General features: G+C 46.6%; 1 protein-coding gene across 3 annotated transcripts in view; it reads right to left on the bottom strand.

Moving 5' to 3' along the window:
* The window catches only part of atg4da (autophagy related 4D, cysteine peptidase a), a 28,008-nt gene extending 7,521 nt beyond the window's left edge, over positions 1–20,487 (bottom strand). The window contains exons 1-10 of one of the 3 annotated variants that reach the window (XM_072564433.1): positions 20,311–20,486; positions 13,252–13,549; positions 12,541–12,624; positions 12,205–12,441; positions 10,700–11,054; positions 9,217–9,287; positions 6,486–6,631; positions 6,119–6,197; positions 3,600–3,676; positions 1,672–1,791 (exon numbers count right to left, since the gene is read on the bottom strand). In XM_072564433.1, coding sequence (XP_072420534.1) covers positions 1,672–1,791; positions 3,600–3,676; positions 6,119–6,197; positions 6,486–6,631; positions 9,217–9,287; positions 10,700–11,054; positions 12,205–12,441; positions 12,541–12,624; positions 13,252–13,459 — 1,377 coding nt within the window. In that variant the 5' untranslated portion in view covers positions 13,460–13,549; positions 20,311–20,486. Of the gene's footprint in view, positions 1–1,671; positions 1,792–3,599; positions 3,677–6,118; positions 6,198–6,485; positions 6,632–9,216; positions 9,288–10,699; positions 11,055–12,204; positions 12,445–12,540; positions 12,625–13,251; positions 13,550–20,310 lie in introns of all 3 variants that reach the window. The other 2 variants (XM_072564432.1, XM_072564434.1) reach the window with 2 other exon arrangements.
* Between the last annotated feature and the right edge of the window lie 1,951 nt (positions 20,488–22,438).

The raw sequence follows: 22,438 nt of genomic DNA, 5'->3' as shown, positions 1-22,438 counted from the left end.
AGAAACAGACTATAAGTCTAAATGGGACTGAGGTTCACAAATAAGAGTTGTTAGTAAATTTGTGGACAACACTAAGGTCAGTACAGTTGTGCATAGTACTGAAGGATGTTTAAGGTTACAGTGGGACATAGGTAAGCTACAGAGCTGGGTTGAGAGGTGGCAAATGGATTTTAATGCAGAAAAGTGAGAGGTGATTCACTTTGTATCACTTTGTAAGGAGCATCAGGAATTCAGAGTACTGGGTTAATGGTAAGTTTCTTGATAGTTCAGATGAGCAGAGAAATCTCAGTGTCCATGTACATAGATCCCTGAAAGTTGCCACCCAGGTTGATAGGGCTATTAAGGCGGCATACAGTGTGTTAGCTTTTATTGGTAGAGAGATTGAGTTTTGGAGCCACGACATCATGCTGCAGCTGTACAAAACTCTGGTACGGCCACATTTGGAGTATTGCGTACAGTTCTGATCACTGCATTAATGGAAGGGTGTGGAAGCTTTGGAAAAGGTTCAGGGGAGATTTATAGGGTGTTGCCTAGTACAGAGAGAAAGCTTTACAAGGAAAGGCTGAGGGACGTGAGGCTGTTTTCGCTAGACAGAAGGTTGAAAGGTGACTTAATTGAGACTTAAGACAAATCAGAGGGTAAGATAGGGTGGACAGTGAGAGCCTTTTTCCTTGGATGGCGATGGCTAGCATGAGGGGACATAGCTTTAAACTGAGGGGTGATAGATATAGGACAGATGTCAGGGGTAGTTTCTTCACTCAAGAGTAGTAGGGATGTGGAGTGCACTGCCTGCAACAGGAGCAGACTCGCCAACTTTCCAGGCATTTAAGTGGTCGTTGGATAGACAAATGGATGAAAATGGAATAGTGTCGGTTAGATAGGCTTTGGATTGGTTTTACATGGCAGTGCAACACTGAGGGCCGAAGGGCCTGTACTGTACTGGAATGTTCTATGTTTACAGTTTTCCATCATATTCATGTGGTTAGTTATCCCATCCTGCTTTGCAATGTTAAATTTCGCCTGCCGTTATTCTGTCCATGTATGCATTTTGTTTATCAGGAATTTGATTTAACTGTCTCTGTGACTGTGGTACAGTCTATCATTGATATACTGCTCCTGAATCCATGTCCCTGACAATCACACAGAGCACAGGTTCCCAGTTCAATACTTCTCTCCATCAGAATTCAATAATATTTCCTCTAATGGTATCTATTGTTTCCTACAGCTAATCCCTCAAGTTACGCCCCAATTCTCCACAGTGTAGAGTTTAACTAGCAGTCTCCCTTGTGGAACCCTATCCAGCACTGCAGGCTGATTTCCCAGGCCCATCACATGCTCCAAGAATACCAGTGTGCAGTTATCTTTGTCAAGTTGATCCTTCTCCTGTGCCAGATTCATCTGGTGCAATGGATTGGACCATGTTTCAAGGGTTACTCATAGTCAGTGACACCTATGTCCCACAATGAATGTAAAAATACCATAAGACATCTCTGGCACATTATTAGAAGCAACACAGAAACAAAGATGCTAAAGGTTATTCTTAGTTCTGTATATTGTATGTTACTGAACTACTATCGCAGCATTTAGCACATTTCATTTCCTCATGCACAATTTCAATCAGGAACAAAGGATGTCAAACAGACTTACTGCTCAGAATGAAGTGACACTCACCATTGTGACAGTTTTACACAAGTTTTCAAAGTCTTCCTTAGTCCTTGCATAAAACCCTATAGTACAGCTGGGATCCATCTTACTGAAGGACAGCTTTCTTGGAGAGATGCAATGAAATGACTGTGGGGGGGGAAAAGAAAACATGCTCATTGAGAAACAGCTTTGTTTTTAACTGAAATAATTCAGCCTCCTTCTAATATCCAAAACAGGCCTTTCAATACACATTCGGCGGACTATGACATCTGCAAGAACATCAGTTCAAGCTTCCTCCAACATGCCTCTCTTGACTGAAGAGGGTAAGACTGGACAGTATAGAAATTAATCATGAGCTTAGCTGATCAATGCAGAGTGGGTGAACATTGGGACAACTGCGCTGCCCAAACAGGTGAACAATACTGACATTTGTATGTGTGAATGCTGAACAATGCTGGCTTGATATGGGAAGGCAGCCTTCTCTTGGCTGAGTAGCATTCCAAGAAGATCTGTGCGCTTTCAGGACAGGATGGAGAGAAGGATCAGTCATTTCTTCTCTAGTGTAACAGTCATGCTCCTGTGCAACCCTGTACTATACAAGAATGCCACATTACAAAAAGTGCTGGCAATCCAATCATGCTATACCCAGCACACATTTTAAACGTTTGTGCTTTAGAAATAGTGTGTGCTATTTGTCAATTAGGTTACAGCAAATTTGCATTGATGGAACACGCAGATAGCACAACAACCAGTACTTTTTTAAAAACAGAAATCCAAGCTCCATTACCTTCAGTACCTTGTGATACGATTAATCTACATCTAATAGATTCAGACCTGTGTCTGTTAATCAGTGCTCACTTCTCCAAACCACAAGCACGCTCTCTTGGATCTGGTCTACTGGACAAAAGGATTCAAAGACAACTCTGGCCATACAAAAAGCATTAGGAGGGAAAGTAAAACATTTCTAATATCAGCAGAGGATTGTCATCAGAATTAGCAGTCAGTGGGCTGGAGGAGGAGGTGTGGAATATTCACTGGAGAAATCTTCTTGTAACTCACATCTTAAACCTGTGACCTCTATCAGCCAGAAGGACAAGACCAAGACAGGAAAACCAGCATTTCCACTTCCAGTCACAAACCGTACTAACTTCGAAATACATTGGTTAGGTCAACAGTGTAGAACTTCCCTACCAACACTATGGGAAGATGTTCATTTGCAATAATATAGTCGGTTCCATTGATAAATTTTTTTTCAAAACAAAAGTGGTCAGTTGAGACCTCACTTTATCCTTCTCCCTAGAAGGCAGCCGTTCTTAATATGGTTTAGTTGAAATGACAAGGATCCTAGGACCAGTTACTTTGGGCACTCAACATCTAAGTGGGCACCTTCGTTAAACCTCATTCAGTCAAGATCTTTCAGTGAAATCTTATTGGGCATTTCCCCCCTTTGAATTCTCAATCCAATGATTAACCCACTGAAGCCAGAATAAAACTCAACACAAAGCAATAATTGGGCAAGGTTTGAGAAATATAACTGCTCCTGAAATTTTCCCCAAGGCTGCTGGAGGATTGGGAAGAGTGTAAAGCCCATTCTACTCTATCTTCCAAGCTGGTAAGACCAAACATCAAAGCACAGGAAGCTGATGCTGCAATGTCCCATAGCCAGCATCTGTGATGTGTATAAGAGTTTCCATTCCCACTGAGTGATATTTCAGCCGACTGGTCAATTCATGTCCACCAAGTGCCTCTATGATGATAATGCAGTTACCTAAGTAAAGAGATACAACAGATTTTACCAAGAAATTCATCCTTCTAACGTTAAACCTGATGCTGTGGATTCACCTTCAGCTCTCGATACGTATATCTGTCTACTTTGTCCGGCAATCATAAGGCACTGAGTGCAGGGCAGCTACTGACACTGATCCAGCCCACATTAACAGCATAACCCTACTTACCTCCAACTGAAAGTCATGCTTAGTTACATCCACAACAGGCTGGCAATAGTGAGGGTCCAAATACAGCAGGAAATCATCTGCAAAATGATGACACTAATTACTTCATTTGCTGTTTCATTATGACTCAGGCATCCACTGAAGATGACAGTATTCTCAGCGAGCATAGCTTTAGGGACAACGAAAGTGCTCAGTACTCCTAGGCCTGGAGGAAGGAAAGGGACTAAAAACTAAATGTTCCTGATGACTATTGCATGACTCATGTATATGCACTGAGCACAGGCTATGTGCCACTGTTACAGAGTCATAGAGACGTACAGCATGGAAACAGATCCTTTGGCCCAACCCGTCCATGCCGACCAGATATCCCAACCCAATCTAGTCCCACCTGCCAGCACTCGGCCCATATCCCTCCAAACCCTTCCTATTCATATACCCATCCAAATGCATCTTAAAATGTTGTAATTGTACCAGCCTCCACCACATCCTCTGGCAGCTTATTCCATACACGTACCACCCTCTGCGTGAAAAAGTTGCCCCTTAGGTCACTTTTATATCTTTTCCCTCTCACCCTAAACCTAGGCCCTCTAGTTCTGGACTCCCTGACCCCAGGGAAAAGACTTTGCCTATTTATCCTATTCATGCCCCTCATAATTTTGTAAACCTCTACAAGGTCACCCCTCAGCCTCCAAAGCTCCAGGGAAAACAGCCCCAGCCTGTTCAGCCTCTCCCGATAGCTCAAATCCTCCAACCCTGGCAAAATCCATGAACCCTTTCAAGTTTCAAAACATCTTTCCGATCGGAAGGAGACTAGAATTGCACACAATATTCCAACAGTGGCCTAACCAATGTCCTGTACAGCCACAACATGACCTCCCAACTCCTGTACTCAATACTCTGACCAATAAAGGAAAGCATACCAAACGCCTTCTTCACTATCCTATCTACCTGTGACTCCACTTGCAAGGAGCTATGAACCTGCAATCCAAGGTCTCTTTGTTCAGCAACACTCCCGAGGACCTTACCATTAAGTGTATAAGTCCTGCTAAGATTTGCTTTCCCAAAATGCAGCACCTCGCATTTATCTGAATTAAACTCCATCTGCCACTTCTCAGCCCATTGGCCCATCTGGTCCAGATCCTGTTGTAATCTGAGGTAACCCTCTTCGCTGTCCACTACACCTCCAATTTTGGTGTCATCTGCAAACTTACTAACTGTACCTCTTATGCTTGCATCCAAATCATTTATGTAAATGACAAAAAGTAGAGGGCCCAGCACCGATCCTTGTGGCATTCCACTGCTCACAGGCCTCCAGTCTGAAAAACAACCCTCCCACCACCACCCTCTGCCTTCTACCTTTGAGCTAGTTCTGTATTCAAATGGCTAGTTCTCCCTGTATTCCATGAGATCTAATCTTGCTAATCAGTCTCCCATGAAGAACCTTGTCGAACGCCTTACTGAAGTCCACATAGATCACATCTACTGCTCTGCCCTCATCAATCCTCTTTGTTACTTCATCAAAAAACTCAATCAAGTTTGTGAGACATGATTTCCCACACACAAAGCCATGTTGACTATCTCGAATCAGTCCTTGCCTTTCTACTGTCGAAATCAAAAATCATTTACTTCTTGTTTCTCTTTATCTAGTGTGCTAACAATACCTTGATCTCACCCAACTGATCCATCTTCGGAAATGATGCAGATACTGAGGACCGATGAGAGATGTGGCAGTGGGTAGTCACAGCCTGCCTGCACACTCACCTGGAGTCACAGGTAAGGAAAGCCCTTTACTCAGGTTGAAACAGGGCACTGCGGCCAAGTCTCAGCATTGAACGTGGGGGTTTCCTTTTCAGGATCAGAGCCAAATCCACCTCTCCCCAATCAGGCCTAGCCATTCCTGAGCCCATCCCTCATTGCACCAATTCCCAGGAACAACATAAAAATAAACAAAGGGAAACCGTGGCCTGTGCTTGGAAACTTCCTGAGAGGCATCACCATTTAAATGGTGTCATGTTAGGAAGGCAACATTCTGTTCTCTCAGGAAACTATCAGGTTTATTATCAAAGACTGTAGCAACCCCATATGCACTGTTTCAGACAGATGTGCACAATGATGAAATTTCAAGGTTTGTGATAAGATTTGTAGCTCGGGCAGCCCCACAGAATCCAGGTAACAATGAGCTGCGTCCAATCTATTCACTGAGCCAGTGCTTCTTACAAATAAGGAATATTATCCTATTCCTTTTCCCTCTGCTCCTACTTCAAAGTCTCCTGCTCTTTAACCAACTCTGAGTATCAACAATGAGCTTAACTTTTCAACATTTATCACAAGCCTATTTCCTAACTACAGTGATTATCATTCACACTCAATAGTCTCAAGATTACAATCCCAGTTTACAACTCACTCACAGTAACAGATCATTAAAAGATGCTCATTCACAAACGACTCTTTACTCTCCTTGCCAATCATTTTCCTCTACCTGCAACTCGGGACAAACACACCGCCTCCACTCGAAGACCTACCTTGAAAGCCAATGAAGTAAAGGGAGTGTTTTGGTTTCCCACCAATGATTCCAATGCAACATTCAAGCTTCAGAATCTCCTGAAATAAACCAACAGGGATTAGATGCCTGGCACACTGTTGTGCTAAGTGCTTAGCAAGGCTACATGAACGATGGACAGGAAGACACATTTCAGCACACCAGTAAAGAACTGGATACCAACAGGAGAAAGAGAAGAACACTTCGAGAGCAAAGAGAATGTTACAGGTTGTTGCTGATGCAAAAACTTTGTATTTAAAGAGCAAAATGAGTGACAGCCACTCTTCGTGCACGAGTGAAACATTAAGCACGGAACCTACTAACGCAATCATTATAGATTCCTTGCCTACCTTCACACACTGCATGTACACTGGATTGAGGTTCTCTCCTCCAAGTCGGACAGGTACCAGGATGATGACAGACTTCCAATCCGAACCAGGAACCTTCCCACCCTTTAACGGTGTCTCACAGAGATTCACCACGTCACCTTTGTACACTGCCTCAGAAGGAAATAAAAATTGCCAATTTCCACATTGCTACAGGAGGTATTCCAGAAGGATCATGTAAAATATAACATACAGCAGAACACTGATCACCAGCCCCTCTAATATCAGTACCTGATCACTGAGCACAATATTTGCAGGATTCAAACTTGGAGTGTCCAAAACCTTACTTGAAAATATCTGAGAAACAAAACATTTAAAACAAATGAAGGCTTCAGATCCATTAAGCAATCAGTCACTCCTTTCATTGTGACGCACAGTAACATTCAACATCACTGCACTGCCATGTGGTCAGTTATTCATATGAGAATATCACTTTGTCACCTTGGTCCCACTCGCAGCACGGACTCTAGTCAAGATGTTAGGCGTAGGTATCAGCAATGACCCAATAGTAATGTTCTTGCCTTGTGCTGGGAAACCAAGCTCAAACCACGTTCCACAGAACTGAAAATAAAATCATGACTGACAATTCAGTGCAGTATTGAGGAAGTGCTGCTATGTAATGTGCTGCAGGTTTTCAAATAAACTGTGGCTCTTCTGTCCCCTCAGCTTAATGGAAAAGATTCCACTAAACTCTCATAACCACAGCAAAGGCATTCATCTGGTGCCCTGGTCAATATTCAAACTACCTTCCCAATCCAGATAACCTGGTTATTTATCTCATTGCTGTGGGAGACTCAGTTGTTATTTCCCCAACACAGCTACAGTGCACAGCAGCTGAGGTGTACTTCAGGACATCCTAAGGTCACAAACGCTGCTCTGCAAACGTGACTTATTTTCTTTTTCAGAGAAAACATCATTATCAGTTCTTAGTCAATTGGGATGGTGGGAGCTATGGATCAAGACCTGTCCTTTTCTGGCACAAATAAACACTCAAAATATACTGAATTCTTCAAACCTATGTGGAAGGATGTTCTATAAGAGACGTTCCGAGCATGAGGAACTGAATGTTAGACGACTAGTGCTCCAGGAAATAAATCCAATTACAGCCTCTGAACGCTGAATGTCAAAGCTGGTACTTTAGTCTATTTTATACCATCCTCCCTGACCACAGAAAAACAAATTCCCCAAAAATTTACTTCATTACTGGAACGGGGGAAAAACCCAAAGAAGAAATTTGCCTTAGGCTATCACCACGAGTCACCGTCCCAAATGCTAGAGCAGCTCTGATGGTAGCGTTAAGCAGTGTTGAAACCCATAACAAACTCAAGTGTGTTTGGCTTTGAGTTTGCTGTGTACTGTGTAAACACATACTTAAAGGGCCCTTCAATTCAACACAAACCAGAACGGTTCTGGGAAGATCGGCCCGTCTCAGTTTAATAGACAGATGCTCTGGCAACCACGAACAGCCAAATGGAGAATTTAGGGGTGACAGTGGCTTGAGAAAAAGTTGATTATTCATGCAACTTGTCAGGCCAATGAAGAACAGCTGCAATCATATGACTCAGGAAACTCTGAGGCCATTCAGTCTGCCATGCCTATATATTCCAACCAATTAGCCTTCTGCAGTGCCCTGACTTTCTGTTTCCCTTCATGTATTGAGCTCATGTTATAGACAGTAGGTACAGGAGTAGGCCATTCTGCCCTTCGAGCCAGCACCACCATTCATTATGATCATGGCTGATCATCCTTAATCAGTATCCTGTTCCTGCCTTATCCCCATAACCCTTGATTCCACAATCTTTACGAGCTCTATCCAACTCTTTCTTGAAAGTATCCAGAGACTTGGCCTCCACTGCCCTCTGGGGGCAGAGCATTCCAAATACCCACCACTCTCTGGGTGAAGAAGTTTCTCCTCAAATCTGTCCTAAATGGCCTACCCCTTATTTTTAAGCTGTGTCCTCGGGTTCAGGACTCACCCATCAGTGGAAACATGCTTCTTGCCTCCACAGTGTCCAGTCCTTTTATAATTTTATATGTCTCAATCAGATCCCCTCAGCCTTCTAAACTCAAGGGTATACAAGCCCAGTCACTCCAGTCTTTCAGCGCAAGATAGTCCCACCATTCCAGGAATTGACCTCGTGAACCTATGCTGCACTCCCTCAATAGCCAAGAATGTCTTTCCTCAAATTTGGAGACTAGAACTGCACATCGCACTCCAGGTGTGGTCTCACCAGGGCCCTGTACAGCTGCAGAAGCACCTCTTTGCTTCTATACTCAATTCCTCTTGTTATGAAGGCCAGCATGCTATTAGCTTTCTTCACTACCTGCTGTACCCTCATGCTTGCTTTCATCGACTGTTACTGTGGAATCAGATTGCATCCAGATGACAAGAGCTCACGGTGTGAAAACAAAGTGTCCTCTGGCTCCTTTGCCATTCACCTTCAATTAGTGCCCTCTGATTACTGACCCTCCTGTCACTGTCCTGGAAACGGTAATGTAAATTTACCATGTTATTCAATACTCCTACCATATGATACAAGTAAAAACATAAGTAAAATATCTGGAAGAAAAGAACAACTTATTTCCCAACTTATGTTGCTGTTGCGAAACTAAGAAGTGACTCTTCGTCTCACTCAGCAATAAGCAATGTAGTACTGAACATATTCTCCTGCCAAGGTTCACAGGACACACCCACCTGTGCAATCCTGTGCCACATAAACTGCAATGTTTAATGATTCAGATTCTTCAGCTCTTTCTACTGCTCTCCTGAAAGAAAAACAATCAGGAATGAATGCCCCAAATAAAACGACAGTGATGATAAAAACAACAGCAAACCAATTCAGCTCTCCATCCTCAGATTCACTCAGGCATACAACTGTACAGGAGTCAGCCACCTTTCAGCACCTCAGCCAAGTGACAGAGTCATAGAGATGTACAGCACGGAAAGAAACCCTGCAGTCCAACCCGTCCATGCCAACCAGATATCCCAACCCAATCTAGTCCCACCTACCAGCCCCCGGCCCATATCCCTCCAAACCCTTCCTATTCATATACCCATCCAAATGCCTCTTAAATGTTGTCATTGTACCAGCCTCCACCACATCCTCTGGCAGCTCATTCCATACACGTACCACCCCCTGCGTGAAAACATTACTCCCATAGGTCTCTTTTATATCTTTCCCCTCTCACCCTAAACCTTCTAGCTCTGGACTTTGTCTATTTATCCTATCCATGCCCCTCATAATTTTGTAAACCTCCATAAGGTCACTCCTCAGCCTCCGATGCTCCAGGGAAAACAGTCCCAGCCAGTACAGCCTCTCCCTATAGCTCAAATCCTCCAATCCTGGCAACATCCTTGTAAATCTTTTCTGAACCGTTTCATGTTTCACAACATCCTTCCGATAGGAAGGAGACCAGAATTGCCCGCAATATTCCAACAGTGGCCTAACCAAAGCCTGTGACATTGCTTGATGTTTTTTGTTGAGACAGTATTAGAATGGCACTGTAGTCCCAGTCAGGGCCTGTGGAACAGAGTCATTTTTCAGAGGCAATTTCTGAACAGGGATTAAAAGAACTTGGCTTACATCACTGCATTGAGCACTGATCAATTAACTCACCCGAAACTATCACAGGCACTAATCCCTGCTCAAGTAGTAAGTAAAACACATGCATAATTTGGTAATTATGACTCACCTCACAGCAACTTCTCATTAAAACCTTGTATTTAACTTCTGAGGTCACTAACCCACCCTTCACATCTCAAATGAGTCAGCCAAGTATGGTCTGAGCAATGAGCCATCCCAAGCCCCACAATGGAATACAGCTCAGAGTGGGAACACTACACTGTGCTGAGGAAGGGCCACCTTTCTGCAAGTGCCATTATTCAGACCAAGGCCTTGCCCATCTACTTGGCTGAACATGGAATATTGTGACATTACCCAAGAGCAGGCAGCAAGTTCCAGCTGCTGTTCGGACATTCATCCCTCAACCAACACCTTACTCGCTGTACTGGGGCTTTACCATTCTCAAAGTGGCTGCTACATTTGCCTCCATAATCATCACTATCCAAAGCATTTTACAAATAATGGATTATTATAGAGTCATATGCAGATTATTTAAAAGGTGCTGTATTAGTGCAAGTTCTTTTGTTGTTGCTGGTACAAACAGGCTTTACTTACTTGATTATATGGGCCACAATGGACGGGCCATACCAGTCCCCAGCCTTCTTCCCTGATCTCTTCCCATGCTCCACTAACTGATGGACTCCAAATGGAGCTTTGGGGTAATCTCCAAACCAGGAGATAATTTTTCGGTGCTCCAATTCCTCTTTGTCTACCATGTTGGTCCGTCTCTGTGCCTGTGTAGGTCTTTGCATTACAGTGGTTCTCTGCGTATCCCTGAGGCTTCTACTTCTGTCCAGTTGCGAGCCAAGGACCTCAGAGAAGATGGGCCAGTTTAAAGTGTTTGATTTGGATGGTGATCTGGATTCAGCCTCAGATTCGACAGAAAGTAAAACATCAGACCAGGTCCAGTCTGAAAGAAGACCGAGCATAGAACAGTTCAGTACAGTACAGGCCCCCCTCAGCCCTCGATGTTGTGCTGACCTTTTATCCTACTCTAAGATCAGACTAATCTACATAACCCTTCATTTACTGTCTTCCATGTGTGTTTCCAAGAGTCGCTTAAATGCCCCTAATGTATCTGCCTCTACTACCACTGCTGGCAATGCATTCCACACCCCCCACCACTCTCTGTAAAGAACCTACCTCTGACATCTCCCCTATACCCTCCTCCAATCACCGTAAAATTATGCTCCCTCATGATAGAGGGGAAAAGGCTCTGACTATTCACTCCATTTATGCCGCTCATCATCTTGTACACCTCTCTTCAGTCGCCTCTCACCCTTCTTTGCTCAAGGAGAAAAGCCTTAGCTCCCTCAACCTTTTTTTTCCAGAAGACATGCCCTCCAGTTCAGTCAAAGATCAGCTTGAAACCAGAGATGCCAATAGCAATCAAACTCATTCTCCGGAGGATGATTTGTCTGGAACCAGGCTGTCCTCCAGTATTGGAAGTGTCCATGATCTTACTGAAACAATTTACTGTGTAATGGTAGGCTACTGAAAGGGGTCAGGTAATTATCACATCCAAGACTCACCATGTCCTCATCCAACACCTGCACACTTTTCAACTGCAGGGTTATATATACATAAACCAAATCCAATCAGGGTTAGGTGCTCTTTACTGGCAACAATCGTGGCTGTGAATTGTGGGTGGTGAGGGAAACAGAGAGATAGCTGGCAGGATTACTGCTGAGTATTAGGCTAATCTCCAACGCCCATAAGCGAACATACCCACGTCAGGAAAAAGCAGTGACATGGAGATGTCAGTGCTGCACGGGAGTGGACAAAGTCAGAAGTCACATGACACCAGGTTACAGTCCAACAGGTTTATTTGAACTTATAAGCTTTATAGCACGCCTCCTTGGTCAGGGGGAAGGGAAAAGCAGAACATTGTTGGACTTCACGGGCCTTCCTGGGTAAATAGTTACAGCAGCTATTTCAAACACTTGCAGATATAAAAAAACTGACAGTCTGGACAATCATTGCTCACATCTTGGAGTACAGTCTGAACAACAGGCAGCAGAGGAGACAGAAAAGCATAAAACAAAAGGGACAAGACTTACTTCGAGACAGAAGATGAACGAGAAGTCCCTGAGCCAGTAACATCTGGCCACTGCGTAACATGCAACCCCAGCCACAGTCTGTGGTCCACACAGAACCCTCCAGCTGAGGAAATTCACGCCTGTACGTCAACCAGATCCGAGAAGCAAAGTCCTTGCGGAACAATCCCACTGAGGGAGGAGAGGAACTTTGGTCGCTGCCGGTCTCATAACTGGTGTCTGAGTTTGATGGCAAATCAGCTGCTGACAGAGAGAAGCAGATGACAATATTACAAACTGTTTGGATAGTTAGTGGCTTACAAAATCAGTGAGTGGCTGCCCCAGAGGGACACAAAATACCTTCTGACTCAAAGCAGTAGCACCGGCCCAGAAGGAAAATGGGAGAGGTTTTGCTGAAATTTGTTCTCCCTTTCACAACCCAACCTAGGAAGACACAAAAGGAACAGGTTAACACACCTGATGACTGAGGGCAATCCTCTCCACCCTCTGGCCTGATAATAACACTGGCTGAGGGCAAGATGAGGACACTATTTCCAGTAGGAGATGCTTGGATTAAATCCCAATTTTATGCCACTCAGTTGATTTTCTCATGCTGTCAGGATCTGGAACGTTCTCTGATCATTGCTGCTGAAAAATCATATCAAACTCTAAATATTAACACTGATTTGTCTCCACGGATGCCGTCTGATCTGTTGAATTTCTCCAGCATTTTGCTTATTTCCTGATCATGACTGTCAACTTTCAATATACAAAAACTAGCAAGAATTCCAATTTATTGAGAACAGGCCAGCAGGTAAAGGGGACAGGGGTTTTAAATCCCAGCCTGGATAGAGTTAGCCAATTAGACAGCAGGGGTAACTAGCATTAGCATGGTCCTCGCTTCAAATCCAATAAGTACAAGAAAATCAATTGAGGCCACAATGTCTTGACAAGGTAATGGGGGGTAGGACAGGAGATGGGACTAAGCACTTTCAGATCTGGGCTGCAAACAAAGAAGAACAGAACAATGTTAGGAAGTTTTGGAAATATTCCCATCCAAAAAGTCCTCACCATATTTGACATTGTTCCATGCTGTCATCAGCTTAGCTTTAATCTTGTCTACCTCATCTGGTTCAGTGTGTTCAGACTTCTCTGTTGAATGACAGTGGCTATCCCAGCTGTTCTTGTGATCACTGGGAAATGGCCTATTTGATCCTGAGGGATGTAGGTCCTCCTGACTTTGGACATAGTGAATGGAGGTAGGCGAGATGGAATTCATTGGTCATGTAATTAACTGTGATGAAACACAGCATTGGTGGGCAGTGCATTTATTCCTTTGTCTGTTGGCCATCTACAATACAGCAAGAACCTGTAACAGCAGGGAAAACATACACAAAAGCAGTTAAAATCCAGCAAATGATGGAGGTTATAAAGTTTGAAACATTTGCCACAAACATGTAACCATATTACATATTTTGCCAAAAAAGCTAGCCTGCCTTTAAAATGGACATAATGAATCTTACCAAACTGCTCCCAAAAGCCACATGACTTCATGTAATCTACTGCAGCCCAAGCAGAATACTTGATTGATGTTAATGACCCCTTTGTGATTGATTCTTAAGTGAGGATTCCAGGCTATCTAATGAAACCTCAGTGTAAAGACTCAAAACTTTTACAACGTCTAAAAGATGACAGGAGGGACATTACAAGGAACTCTAGCACAAGTGATTTTGCTTCATGGAACCATAATTCCTCACAGTTAACATTTCCAGCCACATGTTTGTTTGTGATAAAAGCTGAAAATTATCTGGCCAATGTGATAAAGACATCCAGAACTCGTAACTGCAACAGGGAGAGGAAAAGCATCCAGGTCAAAATCCAGGTACAGTGAAAGGATTGCTGCACTGAAGCAGACTACAACAGCCACAACCTACAAACAATAAAAAAATGAAACTAAGGACCCTTATTCAATGCCAGGTCGTGGTCTGCATACCAAGTTCACCTATGAGAATAATGTCAAACTATTTAACTACAGAAGCCATCACATCAACTCCTTCACTTCAGAAAGAACACCTTCAGGTCGGTCAGTCCTGCAACAATAGTAAGCAGAGCCCGATCTCCATTTCACCTTCATACGTAATTGTTATCCTTACTTTTAGTCTTGGCAGATGTATTTTTGTGAATAACTTTGCCACTTTTACTGAACATTGAAACACAATGCTCTGCCATTCATTATTCTTGGCTGATCAACTCAATTGCCTGTTCCCACCTCCTCCTCCTCTTCTCCTCCCCCCACCCCCACCTTTCGTGATCCCTTTTGCCCCAGCTGCTATACTCAACTCCTTCTTGAAATCATAATTTATTGGCTTCAACTGTTTTCTGTGATAGCAAAATCCATGGGTTCACCCTCTCTGGGTGAAAAAAATGTCTCCTTATCTCAATCCTAAATAGTTTACCCCATATTACTGAACTGAGAGCCCTGGTTCCTTCCTGGAAATCCCAGTCTTTGGGAACATCTTCCCTTTATCTGTCCTGTCTCGCCCTGTTACAATTACGTTTCTATAAAATACCTCCCCCAATTCTTCTGAACTCCAGTGAATATAAAGCCAAGCAATTCAACTTCTCTTCATACATCAGTCCAACCATCCCCAGACTCAGCCTGGTAAGTCTTTACTGCACTCCCTGTACAGCAAGAGCATCCTTCCTCAGGAAAGGAGACCAAACCTGATGTGGTCTCACCAAGAGTCAATAGAATTGCAGCAAGAAATCCCAGTTAAGTAACTTTCAGCAAAAGGGAGCTAGCCAACTGCATACAAAACTGGCATGAAAGTAGGGGACAGAGGGTGGTGGGAGAGGATTGTTTTTCACTCTGGAGACCTGTGACCACCGGTTTGCTACAACGATCAGTGTTGGGTCCACTGCTTTGCATCACTTACATTGAGAATGAGAGTACAGGAGGTATATTTAATAAGTTTGCAGATGATACCAAGCGGACAGTGAAGGTGATTATCTGAGAGTACATCAGCATCTGATCAGATAAGTGAATGAGCTGAAGAGTGGCAGCTGGAGTTTAATTTAGATAAATGTGAGGTGCTGCATTTTGGAAAGGCAAACCAGGGCAGGACTTAATACAGTTAATGGTAGGGCCCTGGGGAGTGCTGCCGAACAGAGACCTGGTGGTGCAGGTGCAGTTCCTCAAAAGTGGAGTCACAGTTAAGATGATGGTGAAGGCGGCATTTAGTACACTTGCCTTCATTGGTCAGAACACAGGAGTATAGGAGTTGGAATGTGATGTTATGGCTGTACAGTCAAGCCACTTTTATGTTATGCAGACATTATGAAGATATGAAGGTGCCGTGTTCAGTAGTTTTGCTGCCACTAACTCTCCAAAGGTACACCCACATCTTCATAACATTTAGAATTCTGCCTTCAACTCTGGTCTCCCTGCTGTAGGAAAGATGTTATTAAAGTTGAAAGAGTTCAGAAACGGTTTAGCAAGGATGATGCTGCCATCAGCAGGGTTAGGCTACAGGGAGAGGCTGAATAGGCTGGGACATTTTACCCTGGAGTGTCAGAGGCTAAGAAGCGACTTTATAGAATCATGAGGGGCATAGATAGGGGTAAATAGCCAAGGTCTTTTCCCCGGCGTAGGGGTGTCCAAAACTAGAGGGAATGGATTTAAGGTGCGAAGGGAAAGATTTCAAAGAGATCTGAGGGACAACTTGTTCACACAGAGAATGGTGTGTATGGAATGAGCTGCCAGAGATGGTGATGGTGGAGGCAGATCCAGTTACAGCATTTAGAAGCCATCTGTTTGGGACATGGATAGGAAGGGTTCAACAGGGATATGAGCCAAATGCTGGCAAATGGGACTAGATTAGTTTAGGATATCTGGTTGGCATGGATGAGATGGACCGAAGGGTCTGTTTCTGTGCTGTGTAACTCTACAATTCTACAGCAGCTACATAACCCACTAATCTTTGATCTTGTTGGAAGTATAAAACTGTGCTGCTGGTTATTTTAAAGTAGAAACTCAATCATTAAAAGCATGCCATGGGCTAACTATAAGGAGATATCTGGTGTCTGCTCATAAGGTCAGATAGAATAGTTGGAGGTGACCACAGTACAGGAGAAATCAGGAGGGTCACATGATTTTCGAGGAGAAAGTGAGGACTGCAGATGCTGGAGATCAGAGCTGAAAATGTGGTGCTGGAAAAGCGCAGCAGGTCAGGCAGCATCCAAGGAGCAGGAGAATCGACGTTTCAGGCATCAGCCCTTCTTCCTGAAATGCCGATTCTCCCGCTCCTTGGATGCTGCCTGACCTGCTGCGCTTTTCCAGCAACACATATTCAGGTCACATGATTTGACTTGGATGTTCATTCGCGAATTTATTTCACTTGGTAAAAAAACCTGCCTGCACAGTCACTTAAATAAAGGATGGATGGAGAAACAATTAGTAAATACACCCTGAGATAAAGTAACTGGCAATTACATTATCCATTTACTTGACACAGTCAGTGCTAGGACAGCGTGTGCTGTTAAATGTACAGTCAGTGCTGGGTCAAACCTATTTCAGATAAATCGCCTTCAACACTTGAGCAACAGAGAGAGAAGACAGCACCAATAATCACCAGGACTGTGCTTCCATACCACTTCATTCGACAGTGGAGCTTCTCTGGTATAAATGGGGTCACGATATCAGCTCTCCAGAGGCATCTCTCTATCAGCACAACCTTTTCACCAAAGCACTGCAGGAGAGGTCCCACATGGACACCAGGAAGGACAGGGTCAGCAGCTGCTCTGAAGCCTCCCAGACACACAGGACAGGAGACGACATGTCCTTCTCTATATATAAAAGGCTACATAAAAATCAATATCATTTTATAATCAGAATAATAGTCGTAATGTGATGGATCAGAATTTGCAACAGGTGGAGACCTGAGACAACTTCAAATCCAACTCTAACAGCCAACAATTTGAAAAGGAAGCTCAGAGATATTTTGTTTCTCCAAACTTGGCGACTTGGCTAAACTTTGGTTTCAGAATTGCCTTGGGAGAGGATGAGGTTGAAGGGAAGGTTCAGTGAGAAGGACAGCATCAAGACCCGAAAGGGGTCAGAGATTTCCACAATTTGTTTAGGCTAATCTTGAGCTTTGAAAACCTGGAAGATGTCGTAGAAAGGAAACCCAAGGAATCACAGATCAGATCAGAGATCCGAGGAATGAATTTGAATGGGTGATAGATGATGAGGCCTTTTGACTGACCGACATTGCTTCCCAGTTCAGCAACATTCCTCATTCAAAATTTTCAGCCTTATTTTTAAATCTCTCCATTGTTTTAGATTCCCTAAAGTGTGGAAACAGGTTCTTCAGCCCAACAAGTCCACACTGACCCTCTGAAGAGTAACCCACCCAGACCCTTTTCCTTCTGACAAATGCACCTAACACTCTGGGCAATGTAGCATTGACCCTCTGTGTCACTATAACCTCCTGCAACCCTCAAACCTGTGATGTTTCCCTCTCCCCCTCAGGAGATTGATTAAATAGCTTCTTGGACTGAGCTTTTGGCCATTGGTCCTGATATGTTGTTATGTGATTCAGTGTTAAATTTTGTTTAATAACACCTCCTGTTTTATGATGTTCAAAGTATAAACAAAGTTGTTGATGTCAATACAGAGAGGGGTTAGTGGTCTATTGCAAATTGTGACTACAGTTAGTTACTAACCGCTGTTAATAATCCTTAGAATAACAAGTTAATACATTCACAAGAGCTCGTCTTATTCTTTATTTTACACGAGGTGCCAAGATATAGCCCATCCCCAATTACCCTTGAACTGAGTGCTCCATCCCAGACGGCATGTTAATGGTGGTCTGGAGTCATGTATAGGCCAGATTAGATAAACTTGACAGATTTCTCTCCCCAAAAGACACTCGTGAAGCATGGTTTTACAACAATGATAGTCATCATGGTCATCACTGAGTCCAGCATTATAATTCCAAATATTAATTGAATTTAAATTTCACTAGCTGTTGTGGTAGACTCAAACAAATGTTGAAACTGAAAAGGAGAATTGCAAGTCTGCTTTCCAAATAAATCATGTGGCTTCAGAGCTGATTGTGCTCAATTTACAGAGACATAAGTTGAAAGCAGTGAAGTGTCTCCAACCTTTCACACTTCTGAAATAAGCTTGTCAAATAGAGACCTATAAAACATGTCATATCATAAAACATCAGTACAATCATACAACCTGCTTAAAGTAGTGTTCAGACACGCCACTGTTTTCCGTGCCTTAACAAAATCAAGAAAATTGGACCAACACTGCTTATTAATATTAACAAACAAGACACTATTTACTAAAACTTTCATCCAATCAAAGGCAGACAAATAAAACTTCAGAATAACTAGATACTTGATAAATATCGGAGTGTTTTCCATCTTCCAGTCCAACTTTAATGATTTATAGCTGGATAACACCACCTCTGGAACATGATACCACACATCTTGGCCTTTACCTGTTTTAGCTCACATTCACACATTTGAAAATGAGGCACTTTCAACACCACCACTACTTCCAAAAGCCAACGGCATAGAAAGGGAAGACACACTGCACATATCCTATCCTCAATTTATTCCAAAACCTTAAAACTCTGAGACACCATGTCCCCTCAAAAGATCCTGTCCCTCTCCAAATCACAATCTTTTAAAACACACAGACAAACCCCATCACCTAGTCTCCCCACTAACACCACTAACCAGGTCACTTTAAACTACTCATGATTCACCAAATTTAACAAACAGAACACCCATGGCAGAATGAAAGAGGGGAGAAGAACTGCCATCCAACTGAAGACACATTCCTATGAATGAAGTGAAAGTCAGAACAGGATTGCATTGACAAAGCTGAAGGGCTTTTGCCTGAAACATCGATTTTCCTGCTCCTTGGATGCTGTGCTTTTCTAGCACCACACTAATCCAAAAGCTGAACAGAGTAGTTTCCCCATTTAATGGTCCCAGTGTTCATACATTACCACTGGCTAGTCAGCTGAAGCTGGGGGAGGGGGTATAGTGAGTGTCCGGCTGGATGGTGTGAAGGGGTTTCAAAGCAAAAGGGAAGGGGGGGGGGTTTCAAAGCAGAAGGGAAGGGGGGGGGTCAGTCAGAGGGATGGGAACAGGGGCGGTCAGTGGGGTGGGGGACAGGACAAGGGGGGGTCAGGGCAGTGGGGGAACTGTGGGGGTTAAGGGCTGGAGGGGGAACGGGTGGGGGGGGGGAGGAGGAGACGGGGGGGGGGGAGAGGAGACGGGGGGGAGGAGGAGACGGGGGGGGGGGGAGGAGGAGACGGGGGGGGGGGGAGGAGGAGACGGGGGGGGGGGGGAGGAGGAGACGGGGGGGGGGGAGGAGGAGACGGGGGGGGGGAGGAGGAGACGGGGGGGGGGAGGAGGAGACGGGGGGGGGGAGGAGGAGACGGGGGGGGGGAGGAGGAGACGGGGGGGGGCAGGAGGAGACGGGACGGGGGGGGGCAGGAGGAGACGGGGGGGGGAGGAGGAGACGGGGGGGGGGGGGGAGGAGGAGGAGACGGGGGGGGGGAGGAGGAGGAGACGGGGGGGGGAGGAGGAGACGACGGGGGGGGGGAGGAGGAGACGGGGGGGGGGAGGAGGAGACGGGGGGGGAGGAGGAGACGGGGGGGGGAGGAGGAGACGGGGGGGGGGGGAGGAGACGGGGGGGGGAGAGGAGGAGACGGGGGGGGAGGAGGAGACGGGGGGGGGGGGGGAGGAGGAGACGGGGGGGGGGGGAGGAGGAGACGGGGGGGGGAGGAGGAGACGGGGGGGGAGAGGAGACCGGGGGGGGGGGGAGGAGACGGGGGGGGGGGGGGGGAGGAGACGGGGGGGGGGGGGGGAGGAGACGGGGGGGGGGGGGAGGAGACGGGGGGGGGGGGGGAGGAGACGGGGGGGGAGGAGGAGACGGGGGAGGGGAAGAGGAGACGGGGGAGGGGGAGGAGACGGGGGGGGGGAGGAGGAGACGGGGGGGGGGGAGAGGAGACGGGGGGGACGGGGGACGGGTGGATGTGAGTGAGTTTGTTTATAGCCCCCGCCCCCGGGGGGGGGGGGGAGGGGTTTATTGTAAAGACTCACCTTTACCCCATTCTTCCGGCCGGCTGTTGAAATCAGAGCAGGATCGGGCTCAGTTTCGAAGAATTACAACTAAAAGCCTCATCCTCTAACTCTCTCCTCTCAAGGGTCACACTAACTGCCTGCGCAGACCTTCCTTAACGACTATTATCACCCTCACAGTGAGAGAGCGGCGACCGAACCCAAACACCCCTCAGCGCCCGCCGCAGCGCCGCCTGCTGCCCGGGAGGAGCTGGAGGGGTCTCAGCGCCCGCCGCAGCGCCGCCTCCTGCCCGGGAGGAGCTGGAGGGGTCTCAGCGCCCGCCGCAGCGCCGCCTCCTGCCCGGGAGGAGCTGGAGGGGGTCTCAGCGCCCGCCGCAGCGCCGCCTGCTGCCCGGGAGGAGCTGGAGGGGTCTCAGCGCCCGCCGCAGCGCCGCCTCCTGCCCGGGAGGAGCTGGAGGGGGTCTCAGCGCCCGCCGCAGCGCCGCCTGCTGCCCGGGAGGAGCTGGAGGGGTCTCAGCGCCTGCCGCAGCGCCGCCTCCTGCCCGGGAGGAGCTGGAGGGGTCTCAGTGCCCGCCGCAGCGCCGCCTGCTGCCCGGGAGGAGCTGGAGGGGTCTCAGCGCCCGCCGCAGCGCCGCCTGCTGCCCGGGAGGAGCTGGAGGGGGTCTCAGCGCCCGCCGCAGCGCCGCCTGCTGCCCGGGAGGAGCTGGAATGGTATCAGCACTCGCCGCAGCGCCGCCTGCTGCCCGGGAGGAGCTGGAGGGGTCTCAGCGCCCGCCGCAGCGCCGCCTCCTGCCCGGGAGGAGCTGGAGGGGGAGGGTGTCTCAGCGTCCGCCGCAGCGCCGCCTGCTGCCCGGGAGGAGCTGGAAGGGTCTCAGCGCCCGCCGCAGCGCCGCCTGCTGCCCGGGAGGAGCTGGAGGGGAGGGTGTCTCAGCGCCCGCCGCAGCGCCGCCTGCTGCCCGGGAGGAGCTGGAAGGGTCTCAGCGCCCGCCGCAGCGCCGCCTGCTGCCCGGGAGGAGCTGGAGGGGAGGGTGTCTCAGCGCCCGCCGCAGCGCCGCCTGCTGCCCGGGAGGAGCTGGAAGGGTCTCAGCGCCCGCCGCAGCGCCGCCTGCTGCCCGGGAGGAGCTGGAGGGGGTTGTCTCAGCGCCCGCCGCAGCGCCGCCTGCTGCCCGGGAGGAGCTGGAGGGGTTTGTCTCAGCGCCCGCCGCAGCGCCGCCTGCTGCCCGGGAGGAGCTGGAGGGGTTTGTCTCAGCGCCGCTTTGTGAAAACAAGACCAATGTGTAGAAGTGAACAGCATCTGTTTGTCTTCACTTTTTCCCAATTCTGTGGAAGCCGCTCATTCTAGGTGTCAGTCTTAAGAACGTTCTCTGAACTATCTCCAATTCATTTACACTCTTCCTTAAATAAGGAGACCAAAACTGCACACAGTATTCAAGAAATGGTCTCTCCAATGTCATTGTGAATAAAAATTGACAAGACCTCAATGTCTGAAGTCCTGACTCAATGTGGGCGAGACCTTCCTCCAAAGAATGAATCCACCTGCAACCATCAGACTAACACAGTTCCTTATGATCAACAATAGACGTGGACAGACACACATTTCAGAGATAATGGTGACAACGAACAAGGGACACCCCTAATTATCAGTTGTCATTGAGCAGAGTCCTCACTTTATGGGCAGTGCTCAGAAATAGGAAGGGTGCTCTGACAATGTTGGGATTGTACTACAGGCCTCCCAACAGCGAACATGAGATAGAGGTACAGGTATTTAGAGAGATCATAGAAAGATGTAGGAGCAACAGGGTGTTGGTGTTGGTGTTGGTGTTGGGGAGATTTTAATTTTCCCAACATTGACTGGGATTTACTTAGTGTTAGAGTTCTGGATGGAGCAGAATTTGTAAGGAGCATCCAGGAGGGTTTTCTAGAGCAGTGTGTAAATAGTCCAACTCAGGAAGGGGCCATACTGGATCTGGGATTGGGGAATGAGCCCAGCCAGGTGGTTGAAATTTCAGTACGGGATTACTTTGGGAATAGTGATCGCAATTCCGTAAGTTTTAGAATACTCATGGACAAAGACAGAGGTGTCCTCAAGGAAGTGTGCTAATTTCCCAATTCCTCTACCACATCCCGTATTCCCAATATGCCTCCGCCG

The sequence above is a fragment of the Chiloscyllium punctatum genome, chromosome 46 (assembly GCF_047496795.1).
Source record: "Chiloscyllium punctatum isolate Juve2018m chromosome 46, sChiPun1.3, whole genome shotgun sequence".
Taxonomy (NCBI): Eukaryota; Metazoa; Chordata; class Chondrichthyes; order Orectolobiformes; family Hemiscylliidae; genus Chiloscyllium; species Chiloscyllium punctatum.
Note: the sequence above shows the minus strand (reverse complement) of the source record. Positions and strands in the feature narration are given on the sequence as shown.